General features: G+C 39.8%; 1 protein-coding gene across 2 annotated transcripts in view; it reads right to left on the bottom strand.

Moving 5' to 3' along the window:
• Positions 1-13,266, bottom strand: part of slc3a1 (solute carrier family 3 member 1) — a 32,207-nt gene extending 18,941 nt beyond the window's left edge. The window contains exons 1-6 of one of the 2 annotated variants that reach the window (XM_072264989.1): positions 12,826-13,266; positions 7,189-7,368; positions 4,792-4,946; positions 3,172-3,297; positions 2,289-2,408; positions 1,071-1,195 (exon numbers count right to left, since the gene is read on the bottom strand). In XM_072264989.1, the coding sequence (XP_072121090.1) occupies positions 1,071-1,195; positions 2,289-2,408; positions 3,172-3,297; positions 4,792-4,946; positions 7,189-7,368; positions 12,826-13,201 (1,082 nt within the window). In that variant the 5' untranslated portion in view covers positions 13,202-13,266. The remainder of the gene's footprint in view (positions 1-1,070; positions 1,196-2,288; positions 2,409-3,171; positions 3,298-4,791; positions 4,947-7,188; positions 7,369-12,825) is intronic. The other variant, XM_072264990.1, reaches the window with a different exon arrangement.
• Positions 13,267-14,753: the final 1,487 nt, after the last annotated feature.

Here is a 14,753-nt window from a genome sequence, read left to right as displayed (position 1 = left end):
GTGTTCATTCTTATAAAAATTGTACATAATGTTTAAATTCTGTTTTTCTTGTGAATGCTACTTGCTGTATATAATGCAATGTGCTTTCATTGCACCTGTGCAGACATGTTCTTGAGCAGATAACAATAAACTCAACTTTGTACTTTGACTTCGCTGGGCTGCAATTTCCTCAAATGTATCCTTACTCAACTGTATACGTTTCCCTAAAAGCATCTCTTTGATTCCTAATTTCTGTATCTTCCCCTCCATCAAATTCCCACTTGTTCTCCAAATACATTTGGCCTCACTGATATTTCTTCCGCACTGCTTCTTCCACCTACTCTGCTTTCTCTGTGCTCTTCAGTGCTGACTGCTTCAACTCCTGCAACACCTAACTGATGTAATCTGCCTGCAGCAGCAATATAACGGAATCAAACCCTGCCATGCTAGATCAGAGATGAGCTGCGATCCTGTTTGGACCCATCTGCAGCCTTGTTTCCCAGTTATGCAGTTAGCAAGAAAGCAAAGCAAGCCTTCTCCAGGCAGCCAGTGAAGGGAGTAAATGCTATTCATGCAGTTAAAGTCCCAACTTTGGTATTAACCTATAACTATGCAAGGCAATGAACATGTGGTTTATGAGGATTCTTGATTGTGCATTGTAGTATTTTCAAAAGTTATAAACTGTAAACTTAGTTGATATTGCTAAGAAATTAACTAATTAATTCTGTCCCAAATCAATAGACTCTTGGTTTAAGAACAATGATATCCTTATCCTTAGCTCTGGACTTGAATTGGCAATCAAGCCTGACTCTCCACAACACTAAAGGATGTTGCATGAAAAGGTGATGTCTTTTCTATTCCACTAGCTCTAACAAATATTAAGGATTCTCTGCCATGATTTAATAAGTGCCAGTACCCTAACAAACATCCTTATTTAATGCCATCACTGATTGCCTGCCCATTGCTGTTACTGGCTCTGTTGTCTCACTTGTCTATACTGTACCAGTATGTTCATTATACTGGATGTGAGCCACCTCTGTGAATCTCAGCAGTTTCAACTCATAAGCACATAGATGCAAGTCATTCTTTACCTGTATCTGCTTGGTTCCGTGCTGAACTCATTCAAAACATGTCGCCAGCTCCGGACAATGTCGTGCATTCCCACTTGTGTGGCTGTGTAGTCATGATATAGCTCATCATATGATGTGATATTATTCTGGAAATTTAGATTTTAAAATCTAATTAATACAGTTCTCAGAGTATCATATAAATAATACAGACCGGAGGATATGTGGATCATCAATTCAGTCCTTTTGACTGATTTTTTTTTCAAACATACAGGGTTTGTTATCTACACTCACATGCTGGGCTCTTAAATCTCTGAGCCATGGTAAACTCAAGGTACTACCCATCTAGCTGCTTTTAAATTATCCACTACTATTCATAGCTGGAGAAAACAAGACTGAAGAATTTCTGTCTGTTCCAGTGGTTAAGAATTCATTTGGGTTTTGCTAAAGCATGTTCTATCATCTGTTCAATGTTCTAGTGGCTCTTGCGGCTTCAGCAGGTTTACTTTCAAATTGTTCTTCGTTCATCAAACTCGAGTTGTTCCTGCGAGATATTAGCAATCATGGTCAGCCATGACTTTACAGGTATAGATGGAATACATTGCTGATGAATGTATCTCTGCTTTTAAACAATTAAATCTTTTGGGAAATCACCCTGAGTGGCATCAATGTGGAGATGAGAATTTGTTTCTTTGAGATGGTCTCACAAGACTGAGGTGGTTATTCCTACAAACGCTCTTATGAGCATATCTATCTGGTACAGATGCACAGGTGAGGACTTTGTCAACCTTTGAGTTAGTGTTCACACCAGGTGGCACAGGTCCAATCATGTTTGATACTGTGTGAGACCATTTCAAACGAAAATAATATCACCGAGGGTCTCAGGTCGCATACATGTCAGACTAAGCGAGGATGGGAGATTTCCTCCAACAATTTATCTTGATGATCTCAAAGAAATTTTATTGACACTGTGGTAGTTTCAGGTTGACCACTATTGACATGTTTCTGAATAGATCGTTTAATTATCCAAATTTAAATTCCTCATCTACCATGATGGGATTGAATATAACTCTCTGTCACGACTCATTACCAATAGTGACCATCCTCATATGCTCTTGTTAACCTTTGCTTTTCCATCGTTCCTTCAGAAGTCCCTGGGCAAGCTATATTAATGAGCATAGAGTTCACAGTGTGTAAATTACCTTCTAGTATCATTTTTAATTTAAGTATCGAGTAACTCACAGGATTCTGCGTTAAATTAACTTGAGGCTCATTTCTTAGACTTTCAGCTTCCAAAAGATATTTGACTGCATCCACCCGGAAGCCATCAACTCCTTTTTCCAGCCAAAATCTCAATACGTTCTGGAAGTAGCAGAAAAAAAATATTCAAAGAAAATTGTTTGCACCTAGGAATTTGTCACCACCACCAGATGACAAAAAAAATCTTGTTTAATAATTTCAGCCCCATCTCTAACAATTCAATGAAGATAATTTGAGATTTTATTTTAAGGAAATATGTTTGCTGCGACATCCCAATTGGCATTCTATTTCAGAACCCCAACACATTTCTCTCAGTGCTTGATAAATAAATTAAAACCAAGCATTAGTACCTAGTGTAGGCTGTTCAATAAGGAAAGAGCTAATAACGTATCTCTGCTGAAGGCAGTCAACACTTGACTAACAGCAGAGGCTGATACAATACTGTATGAGGAGTCATATCATATGATACACATACATCTCTTAAGCGTACATTCACACTTAGATATGCTACACTACTCCCCATTTAAAATTGGCAAAAAATTATCTCTATATACCAAATCATACACATAGCTAATTTAGAGAGACAATGTTACTTATATAAAACTAAATATAAAATCTACTTTTTTTAAAAACTTTCAACTCTATAAGCTAAATTTAAAATAGCTACTGTATGGTGTTCCCAGAGTCAAACTCAAACTACTTATTAATAACTAGACAAAAGAGACTGTAGGTGCTGCAGTCTGATGCAGCAATTAACTGCTGGAAGAACTCAATGGATTGAGCAGCAACAGTTAAACATAATTTATCTGAATAACAAAAATGACTATTTAAATCACAGATACATATAAAACTAATAGATACTTACTTTCATTTCTTCTTGCACATCAGTGTTTCTGTAATTCAAATCAGGCTGTTCCTTTAAGAATTGGTGAAAATAACACTGTCCTCGAACCTCATCATACTGCCATGCAGAATGTCCAAATAAGCTAACCTGACAGATAAAACTGACAATTGTTAATGTTCTGTCTAAAATATAAACTGCTGACAAATAGATGTTAATCCTCTGCATTAATCTTTAACGAGCAGATGTCCTCTGAATTGGAATTTTGTTCTAAATAGAGAATTGGCTAAGTATTAACTTCATTTGTGACAAGTCTTAATGTGATTTTGATAGTCTTAGAAATATCAGAAAAACATTAGCTGGGATTGGATCATTGATCAACCAGTTCCTGTTTGATCCTCTGCAAGTTGCATACAAAATTTGTGCTGTTTCTTCATTATATCCAATGTTATATGATATATTTTGACAGAAAACCCGGTAGCTTTTCACTAGCATACTTATAGCAAAATCCACTTCCTTCTATTGTCTTGTCAGTCTGAGCTATTTGATTTTTTCTTCTACGTCATCTAGCTTTTCTCTAATTCAAAGCCCAATTTTTTAAAAAAACAAATTTACTAAATATCAAGACACTGGTAAGCCATTAAATAAATGGGTTTCTCTAGTAGTAAAACCATAACATTTAGACCTATGTGTTTTCCAACACTTTTTCTGCATAATACTGAAAACTCTTAATTTGGATACAGAACCTGGTTGAACAGATCTTGCCATAAACAGCAATAATGACTTGGAAGATCTCAAGCTTGCTCTACAACCTACGTTACCCCTGTTCTTATTTAGATACCAGCGGCAGCACTGTCCTTTAGTTAGAAAGCAGAAAATCAGCTGCTGACTATCTAAAAAATTTTCCTACCAAAAAACTATGGCATTTTGATGTTTCACAAATGGTGAAAAGACTGCTGCTATTCCATTCCATACAATAATATTGGCTGCCTGGCTAAATACTGATAGGTAACCAATACTCGTTGGTTATATCTCATCTGAGAGTTATCTAAGTAAAAGCATAGCCGTTAAGAAAACTTGCAATAAAATTAAATCCTTTATTTTATTTATTGATATAGCCCGGTAACAGACCTTTCTGGTCCAATGAGCACAATTACATCTATGTGACCAATTGACCTACTGATGCAAAGTCTTTGTAATGTGGGAGGAAACAGTCATGGAATGGGGGAGAACGTATGAACTGCCTACAGACAGCAGCGATATTGAACCCAGGTCACTAGCTTCTGTTAATAAGGGTGCCATGGTAGTGTACCAGTTAGTGCGACACTCTTACAGCTCGGGGCATCGGCATTCAGAATTCAATTTCAGCACTGTCTGTAAGGAGGTGCATGTCCTCCCCGTGAACGTATCTGTTTCCTCCATGTGCTCCGATTTCCTCTCACATTCCAAGGACTTACTGGTTAGTAGGTTAATTGGTCATTGTAAATTGTCCTATAATTAGGCTAGGGTTAAATAGGTGGGTTGCTGAGTGGTGCAGCTTATTGGGTCAGAATTTCCACGTTTTTCTATAAATAAAAATAACTACACTACCATGCCACATGTGATAGAGATAGGAAGGAAAAATAAATTAAGTAGCATTATTACCCAGTTGTTGGGGTTAGTGATTTTGTTCATCTCTGATTTACAGTTCACCCAGATGTAGTAATCGGTGTATTTTCCAGTTCGGTTCCGGCTAAGCTGAAACCATCGGTGTTTGTCACTGGTGTGATTTGGAATGAAGTCCATTATTAATTTCAAACCTTTCCAAAAGTACATGGAAAAAAATGTTAATAATGTTTTCAATTACTGTGCAGAGAAATAAAGCAAAATATTATAGAATTAATTATATTGCTCTGTACACTATCCTATAATTTATATCGGAATTAAACATTTATACAATTACCCCTGAAAAGGCGTAATGCCCAGTTCACTCTATGAAGTCCTTCCATAAATATTGGAAAATCTTCCAAGCAAATCTCTACTCTAAAGTAGTTTTAATAACTTGTATCTCATGTCTGTAATCTCTCTTTTATCATTATGGTAATAGTACCACATTTGAAGTTTATACAAGCAATATTAAAGAATGTAATTATATGTTTCAGAATCAGAATCAGGTTTAATATCCATCAAAGTTGCTGGTGAACGCAGCAGGCCAGGCAGCATCTGTAGGAAGAGGTGCAGTCGACATTTCAGGCCGAGGCCCTTCGTCAGGACTAACTGAAGGAAGAGATAGTAAGAGATTTGAAAGTGGGAGGGGGAGGGGAAGATCCAAAATGATAGGAGAAGACAGGAGGGGGAGGGATGGAGCCAAGAGCTGGACAGGTGATTGGCAAAGGGGATATGAGAGGATCATGGGACATGAAGCCCAGGGAGAAAGACAAGGGCGGGGGGGGGAACCAGAGGATGGGCAAGGGGTATAGTCAGAGGGACAGAGGGAGAAACAGAAGAGCGAGAGAAAGAGTGTGTGTGTATAAATAACGGATGGGGTACGAGGGGGAGGTGGGGCATTAGCGGAAGTTAGAGAAGTCAATGTTCATGCCATCAGGTTGGAGGCTACCCAGACGGAATATAAGGTGTTGCTCCTCCAACCTGAGTGTGGCTTCATCTCTACAGTAGAGGAGGCCGTGGATAGACATGTCAGAATGGGAATGGGATGTGGAATTAAAATGTGTGGCCACTGGGAGATCCTGCTTTCTCTGGCGGACGGAGCATAGGTTTCTTCCTCTGTCCCTCTGACTATACCCCTTGCCCATCCTCTGGGTTTTCCCCCCCCTCCCCCTTTTCCTTCTCCCTAGGCCTCCTGTCCCATGATCCTCTCATAACCCTTTTGCCAATCACCTGTCCAGCTCTTGGCTCCATCCCTCCCCCTCCTGTCTTCTCCTTTCATTTTGGATCTCCCCTACCCCACCCACTTTCAAATCTCTTACTAGCTCTTCCTTCAGTTAGTCCTGACGAAGGGTCTCGGCCTGAAACATCGACTCTACCTCTTCCTAGAGATGCTGCCTGGCCTGCTGCGTTCACCAGCAACTTTGACGTGTGTTGCTTGAATTTCCAGCATCTGCAGAATTCCTCGTGTTTGCAGGTTTAATACCATTTTGGCTTATGTTGTGAAATTTGTTGTTATATGGCAGTAGTACAACAAAAAGCTGTTTGATCCTTTCCAAACACATGTTTACATTTGCAGGGCATAAATCTACCGCAACAATCTTCACCACTCTAGAGTATTAGTCTCAGCTACCATACAGCAAATTACACTTTAATCTGGAAAAGGCCTTGCACACTTCAAATATCGTTTAAAGCTTTTTTTTTTAAATAATACTATGTTCTAGGAAAATTGTGAATTATTCAAGTTCTAACAAAAGAACTGAAATCTTAATGTTGTTATTCCTTGGCCATTGCATTACACAGATCTGTGTGGAAAGAGATATTCCCAGACTAGCATACTGAAACATATCAACTATTACTGGAAGATAATGAACTCAGTAAAACACACTTTGATCTACTTGAAACATGCTGTTCACAGAAGTGTTGCAGGATTTCACATTTCACGGACAAGATTATATACTAAGGGAAGCAATAAAGCTTAATGCCACTGCTGCAAAGTCTATGGGGAAGACCAGAGTTTAGGTCCCTCTTGCCTCTGAGTACTGAGGGGCTGGTCCTGTGTACTAACTACTGTAGTATTTTGCTAATGGAATGCCTGGTTAGGAAAAATCCCTTATGTCACAATAACGTAGATATGAATCATAACAAAGGAGTGTCCAACTCAGTATAATTATAAACTTATGAATAAAGTATATTTTAGAGGAAAAAGGCTTAACACTGAATTACAAGCATTAATATTGCAAGTGGTACCAATGTACTCATCTTCAGGTTTATGGAGCTCATTTCATTGTTAGACAACAAATCTTGCAACTACATTTTATAAAAGCCAATCAAACAAGGATTACAATCTAATGGTATCCAACAAGAAACTATGGTTTTTCTTTAATATTATCTTACGTTTCTTATGTATAGCTTTTAAAAGGTTGTCAAAATCTTCCATAGTTCCAAATAATGGATCAATATCTTCAAAGTCTTCGACATCATACCCAAAATCTTTCATTGGAGACTTGTACACTGGACTTAACCATATAGATTTGATTTTTAAATCCACAAAGTAATCCAACTTTTCTTTAATTCCTATTAACAGCAGACAAAAGCAATTTCAATGTATATAATTTTTAAACAATTAAACCAAATTCTAAAAATAACAAACATAATAAATTAAGAACCTTAGTATTTATGCAAATGGAAAAAAAACACCCCAAAACGTTGTTGCTGCTGCTGCATGACACAGCCAGATGTTGATTTGGATGATGCACTACCAACTCCAGCTCTAAGATATCTGAGAAAATCCAATTTGGGCTTTTTCAGCATTTCTGAATTTAACTGTGCTACCATTGACAATCATAACTTCCATCCCTAAACTGCACTCTCACTACTCTTTACAGATAAGCATTAATATTTGGCCAAACTTTCAGTCATTTGCCGTCAAGTCTGCTTGTATAGCTCACTGAGATTACCTGTTTTCAGTCAAGTGCCTTGGGGCCTTTTGCTATCTTAAAACCACTATATGAACTGAAATTCATTTTGTTTTAGTGGTGAGAGTTCTTGGACTATGGAAACAAATATTATAGTTAATAAAAACAAACTTCAAAATATTAAGCAGGTGACATAAACGCTAAAGAAAGAAACTTTTGCTCTTTTAGGTTGATAGCCATTTCTCAGAACCAAAGTTAACTGAAGAAAAGCCCATGTTATGGTGTTTGAAGGATGGTAACCAGAGAGATCTGGAATTGGGCAACCACATGGATTTGGCTTGTAACTTGTGCAGAAAAGAAATCGTTACACAAGCTGTAAGATAGTAATTTTCCATGCAATTTTATTATGTCAGATGTTCCAGTCCTCAAAAACACTAATGTACATTCTGCACTGTATCTCTCAACAAAATACACTTGTGCCTTCAGGAAATGTGAAAGACTGTGCCAGAAGCTATTAATAAAGATTATTAAGGCTGGTTTAAGAACAAACATTACTTGGTTATTGAACTGGTTTCATTATTCCAAAAAAAATTGTACATTTTTACTCCTGGTATCTATTAAGGAAATTAGATTAATTTAAAATAGATAGGGCTGAAAATATTCGAGATCCATGTAGGAGAAAGAATTCAGGTGTCTAACTTTTCATTGGAACCGGGGGAGTGCCCAGGCTATCTAAACCAAGACTTCTGGAGAAATGCCACCAACAGCGTTGTCTCAATAAGCAGTGTTATAGCTTTCCCTCTAACTTTCAGTACTGTACTGTATGGTTTATAAGGTAAAAGGACAGAATATTCAATTCACTGAATAATTAGTCTTCAATTAGTCATGTTTTGGAGACACTGCAACCTTAGCAGAAGTGAAGGAGCCAGCACTGTTCAGAAGTTGTTTTACAGATATAAAAGGGAGGTAGACTCAAGTGCAGGGGAATTTGAAAGCTGCCTATTTGAGTCTGATTGAGGTCAACGTGCTGAAGCCTTGATGAAGAGGCAAGAGTAAAGGGAAACACAGGTAAGGTCTTTGCACTTCAATCTTCACACTTGGTGAGTCAGGTTGGCAGTTGGGCAGTGGTAGGCTCGTCCTGCAGGGTTTGAGAGGTCGGTGGAAGTGCATCCAGCTGCAGCTCCTAGCTGGCTGCATTAAGAAACGAGCAGGAACTGAATGCACTTATCACCATCCAGAGTGCTGACAGAGTATTAGATGAGAGTTTTAGTGAGGTGGTAACACTGAAGATGCAGTCTTCAAGTAGTTAGGTGATCAACTGGAGAGGTAGACAGATCACGCAGGATTCCCATGCTGCATTTTGGATACTGTTGTGTGTGTGCAAAGGTTGGGTTCGGGTGTGTAAGTGTGATTTGACTGTTCTAGGGAAAACAGCAGCACCTAGATCTGTTTCTGAGGCTCAGCAAGAAAGTGTGAAGACAGCCAGGACTATAGTGATAGGTGACTTGATAGTCAGGTGTGGAGCCTGCATTACAGCAGAGAAGGTACTGTATGTCTTAAAACATTTGAAGGTATATAAATCTCTGGGGCCTGATCAGGTATATTCAAGAACACTCATGGAAATAGAGAGAAAATTGTAGGATCCCTAGCTGAGATATTTACATTATTGTTAACATCAGGTCAGCTGTTGGAAGACTAGAGAGTGGCTTATAGTGTGCTTTTATTTAAACTGATCTACAAAGAAAAACCTGGAACACTATAGACCAGAAAACCTTACATCTGTGGTAGGTAAGTTACTAGAAATTATTTTGAGGGATAAGATATGAAAGCAGTTGGAAAGACAGGGGCTGATTAGAGATAGACAACATAACTTTATGCATAGAGCATCACATCTCACAAACTTGATTTGGATTTTTGTAGTCGCCAAGAAGATTGATAAAGGTAGGGTGGCAGATGTGGTCCATGTGAACTTCAGTAAGCCCTTTGATAAGGAAGGTAGGCTGTTATTCAAAATTAAATTACATGGAATCCATGGAGAGCTAACTAATTGGACACACAAATGGCTTGATGGTAGGAAGCAAAGGGTGATAACAAAAGGTTTTTTTTTGTACTGAAGACCCACAACTACTGATGTTCCTCGGGGGTCAGTGCTGGACCCATTGTTATTTGTTGACTTTATCAATGTTGAATGAGAATGAAAAGTGTACAGCTAATACTAAAATAGAAGATGTCATAAGACTGTGAAGACAGTTATCATGATTTACAGGTGGATTTTAATCAGCTGGATAAGTGGCCCAAGGAATGGGAAGTAGAGTTTAATTTGGATAAGTGCCCGGTGTGGGATTTTGGGAAGACAAATGAGGGTAAGACAGTCAATGATAGGGCGTTGGGAAGTGTTGCAGAACAGAGGGACCTGGGAGCACAAGTACATGGCTCCTTGAGAGTGACAATACTGGTAGAAAGGGTGGCGAAGAATCGTGTGCTGGCCTTCATCAGTCAGGGCACTGAGTACAGAAATTAAGACATTACGTTGTATAAGATGTTGGTGATGCCACATTTGGAATACAGTATGCAGTTTTGTTCATCCTGCTGCAGGAAAAATGTCATTAAGCTAGAAAAAGAGCCCAGAGAAGATTACAAGGTGTTTACCGGGACTCAAGGAACTGAGTTATGGAGAGAGGTTGAGAGGGTTGGAACTTGATTCACTAACACATAGAAAAAGTGAGGGGTGATCTTATAGAGATTTTTTAACAAAATAACCCTTATTCATATTTTTAAAAATTGACAAGATAAGCCATTCAATGCCTTTGCCTTATTTGTATTCTTCGTCAATGTTTTCCATACTTTCTAAGAGGTTCACACACATCAACAGCACTGCTGCCATTCAAGCAGCACTCTGGGGTGGTATTACCACTACAGTAATTGAGAGACTTCCTTCCACAATCTGCCTCCTCCCTTTCCAGTAGGAGAAACACCCTACTCTGAGATGCTTCCCACTGAGCCCTTGAGGTGGCTGCACCAAGCTTCAGTGCTTCCCTCACACATACTCCTGCAGTCTGGAATGTACCAGTTGGCAGCATTCCTCCATGGACATATCAATGTGCTGGCAGACCAGCAAGTTTTGGGCAGACCAAAGAGCATCTTTCACCAAGTTGATGACCTGCCAGGACTTCCTGTTCACCTCTGTGTGTTCCTGTAGATGTGTCATACAACTCCTCAGGATGAATTGTGACACAAGCCCTTTCATCTTTCTCCACATCCTCTTCGCAAACCCACAGTCCACAAAGAAGTGAGCTACTGTCTTCTCCCCTGCAGTTATCCCATGGGCAACGCACAGTGGGAGTGATGCTCCGGGCAGGCAGGAAGGATCTGACTGATGGGACCCTCTCACCACCACTCAGGCAAGGTCTTGGTGCCTGTTGGTGAGGCCTTGCGATGAAGTTTTCTAACAGATGATCTGCACAGGCTGCTCAGGAACCGCCCCCACTGTGTCCATTGAGTCCTTCTCCTGCAGTGTCTGCAGAACATTCCATACTGACCACCATCTGATGGACTTATGGTCAAAAGTCTTGGGTGGAAGGACTTTTCCATGAAGGACAGGTAGTACAGCCATGTCCAGTTGACTGGGACAGTGCACAGCAATGGGGACAGAGAACCTTGGCATGCAGTGGAACTTGGTGCCCACTACTTGAGATACAATGCACAGCCACATACAAAGGTGGTCATAAGGGTGAGGGCAATATTGGGTACATCTTTGACCCCATTGTCAGAGACTTGTGCATTGTGACCCATCTGACCTTCTCCATCTTAGATCCCCAGGCGAACCCGAAGACAGCTCGGGTGATTCCCAAAATGAAGGGACGGGGGACGGGCCACGGGCCACACCTGCGCCAAGTACAGTAGCTCTGAGAGCATCTCACTGCCGATGACCAGTTTCTTCCCAGTTATTCATGGGAGCAACCCCTCCCCACAGTCTCTATTTTTGTTTTGCCTTCCCTCTCTGCTCCACCAATTCTTGTCGCATGCCTTGGACCCTTCGAACCAAATACCCAGCACCTTCACATTATCTGACCTGATGGTGAGGGGGACACTGGAATGGTCAGGCCAGTTGCCGAAGATCATGGCCTTGCTTTCCGTGCAGTTAACCCTGGCCCCTGATGCCATTGTCAGACCAGTGATGCATGAAATATTTGCATATGCAAAATTTTTTGCAGGGTAGACAAATCATCATGTCATGTCTGGAGTTGTTCAGTGGCAACATTAAATGCAAGGGGTTAAAGAGGTGCTGCATGTGAGAGTTTGGGGTCAGATGGTATTTGATATTTGATCCTCACCTTAGTTTGTGTTGGAACTTTTTACAAGCAGCATCACAAGGTGGTAATGATGAAGGCAAAGAATGAGATTCCATGTGGGTACTGGCATTGACTATAATGTGAGGTTATTAAAACTAGGAGGCACCTCATCCAAGCAGGAATAGTTCAGGAACAGCTATTACCATACAACCATTAGCTTCTTCAATCACCACTACTCTGAACTGATTCTATGATCTACATACTCACTTCAAAGGACTCTTTACATCTCTTGTTCTCTATTCTTTTTTTATTTGCACAGTTTGGCTTCTTTTGCATTTTGGTTGTTTGTCAGTCTTTGCCTGTTTATGTACAATTTTTTTTGTGAAATTCTATTATGTTTCTTTTCTCCTCTGTGAATACATATAAGAAAATTAATGTCAAGGTAGTATATGGTAACAAGTTTGTACTTTGACAATAAATCATCTTGGAACTTGGACATAACACCTTGCTTTTTTAAATGCTTCCTGATCCTCTGTCATTTGACCACATACAGAGTAGCCAGTTTGAACTGACGCTGGTTGCCCATAACACAGGGAAGTTTGTTATGCACTGAGGTATTAAACAGAGCACTGCGATCATGTTAACAATATTGCACAAGCTTTTAAATAGGAACAGGCTGTGTACTTCTCACATTTCAACATCCTTTTTTGTTTAAAGGTAATAATATTATGCAATTTCTTAGTTTTTGACATCAGACCTACCTGTTTTGCGATATAAATATGTGAAATATATTTATCTTACATTCTTAGATTCTTGCAACTTACCATTCAAGTCCCCGACACCATTCCCATCAGAGTCTTTGAAGGATCGTGGATAGATCTGGTAGATTGGACTAGCTTGCCACCAATCCAAACACTTAGGAGAGACTGCAATAATGCTGATAGTACAGGCAACCAGAACTAGTGTGGCTGCAACAACGAGCCAGAAAATAATCTCCCTGGGCAATCTATAACACAGTTGACTTGAATATTGCAGCAGGACTTCCTTGGGCATTCCAGCATAGGGTCCTGAATTGTGATCCATTTCATCACTAACTACTGCATAAACAGTATTCTCTGTTTTCTCAGTAGATTCATTTCTTTCCTGGTCTTCATCTTCTGCAAAGGCTTGATTAATAATATTTTTTACCTCCATATCCATTTCTGAAGCCGTCTTTAGAGCTGTTAACTGTTTGCACTTGTTAAGCTGTCTAGCTGCAACTTTGAACTGAGTGCTGAAAGGAATGTATTTTATAATATTTGTACTTTGGACTTTACATCTTGAGCAAGTGACGCGAGCATGCAAATAGACCAGAAATTATTAACCATACACAAAAGGTATGGTTCTACCAGTACCCAGAGATTCAGATTATAGGACCAGCCAATGAGTATCATTTTCAGTACTCAGCTCATTCTACTGTATGTCATGTCGCTTCCAGCATTCACAGTCATAGTGCAATACTTCATGAACTAAGCCCTTCGACTCAAGTCCATACTGACCAGTGACCAGCCAACTAGCCCCAATTTCCTGCATATCCCTCCAAGCCTTGCCTTTCTATGTATATATCCAACTGCTTCTTAAATGATACTATTCCACATGCCTCAGTCACCTTAAGCCAATGCACCTTAATTTCCTCCTACCCTGGGGAAAGCAACATATCATCCACCTTACCTATGCATCCTTATGATTTAAAACATTTCTATAATGTTGCCCCTTATTCTTCTACTGAGGCTGTCGACAAGAAGAGTCAGAGCCGTCTCTATTTCCTGAGGAGACTGAGGTCCTTTAACATCTGCCGGACGATGCTGAGGATGTTCTACAAGTCTGTGGTGGCCAGTGCTATCATGTTTGCTGTTGTGTGCTGGGGCAGCAGGCTGAGGGTAGCAGACACCAACAGAATCAACAAACTAATTCGTAAGGCCAGTGATGTTGTGGGGATGGAACTGGACTCTCAGACGGTGGTGTCTGAAAAGAGGATGCTGTCCAAGTTGCATGCCATCTTGGACAATGTCTCCCATCCACTACATAATGTACTAGGTGGGCACAGGAGTACAGTCAGCCAGAGACTCATTCCACTGAGATGCAACACAGATCGTCATAGGAAGTCATTCCTGCCTGTGGCCATCAAACTTTACAATTCCTCCCTTGGAGGGTCAGACACCCTGAGCCAATAGGCTGGTCCTGGACTTATTTCATAATTTACTGGCATAATTTACATATTACTATTTAACTATTTATGGTTTTATTACTTTTTATTATTTATGGTGCAACTGTAACGAAACCCAATTTCCCCCGGGATCAATAAAGTATGACTATGACTAATAAAGGCCTAACTTGGCCAACCTCTTCCTGTAACTCAGGCCCTCTATTCCTCACAACATTGTTGTAAATCTTCTCCACACTCTTTAGTTTAAACATATCTTTTCTGTAAGGTGATCAAAACTGCACTCAGTACTCCACAGCCTCAGTAATTATTTGGACAACTACAGCATAATGTCCCAACTGCAGTACTCACTGCACTGATGAAGGCCACACACTTGTTCCTAAAGCAATCAATCTTAAGAAGGGTCTCAACCTGAAATATTGACTGTCCATTTTTGCTATAGATGCTGCCTGACCCAATTAGTATCAGATTATTATTGTCACATGTATCAAGCAAGATACAGTGATCATCTTGCAGACTGTTCATACATATCACCACTACTGTGCAAGG

The sequence above is a fragment of the Mobula birostris genome, chromosome 8 (genome assembly GCF_030028105.1).
Source record: "Mobula birostris isolate sMobBir1 chromosome 8, sMobBir1.hap1, whole genome shotgun sequence".
Classification (NCBI taxonomy): Eukaryota; Metazoa; Chordata; class Chondrichthyes; order Myliobatiformes; family Myliobatidae; genus Mobula; species Mobula birostris.
The sequence above is the reverse complement of the archived record's forward strand: the minus strand, read 5'-3'. Positions and strand labels throughout refer to the sequence as shown.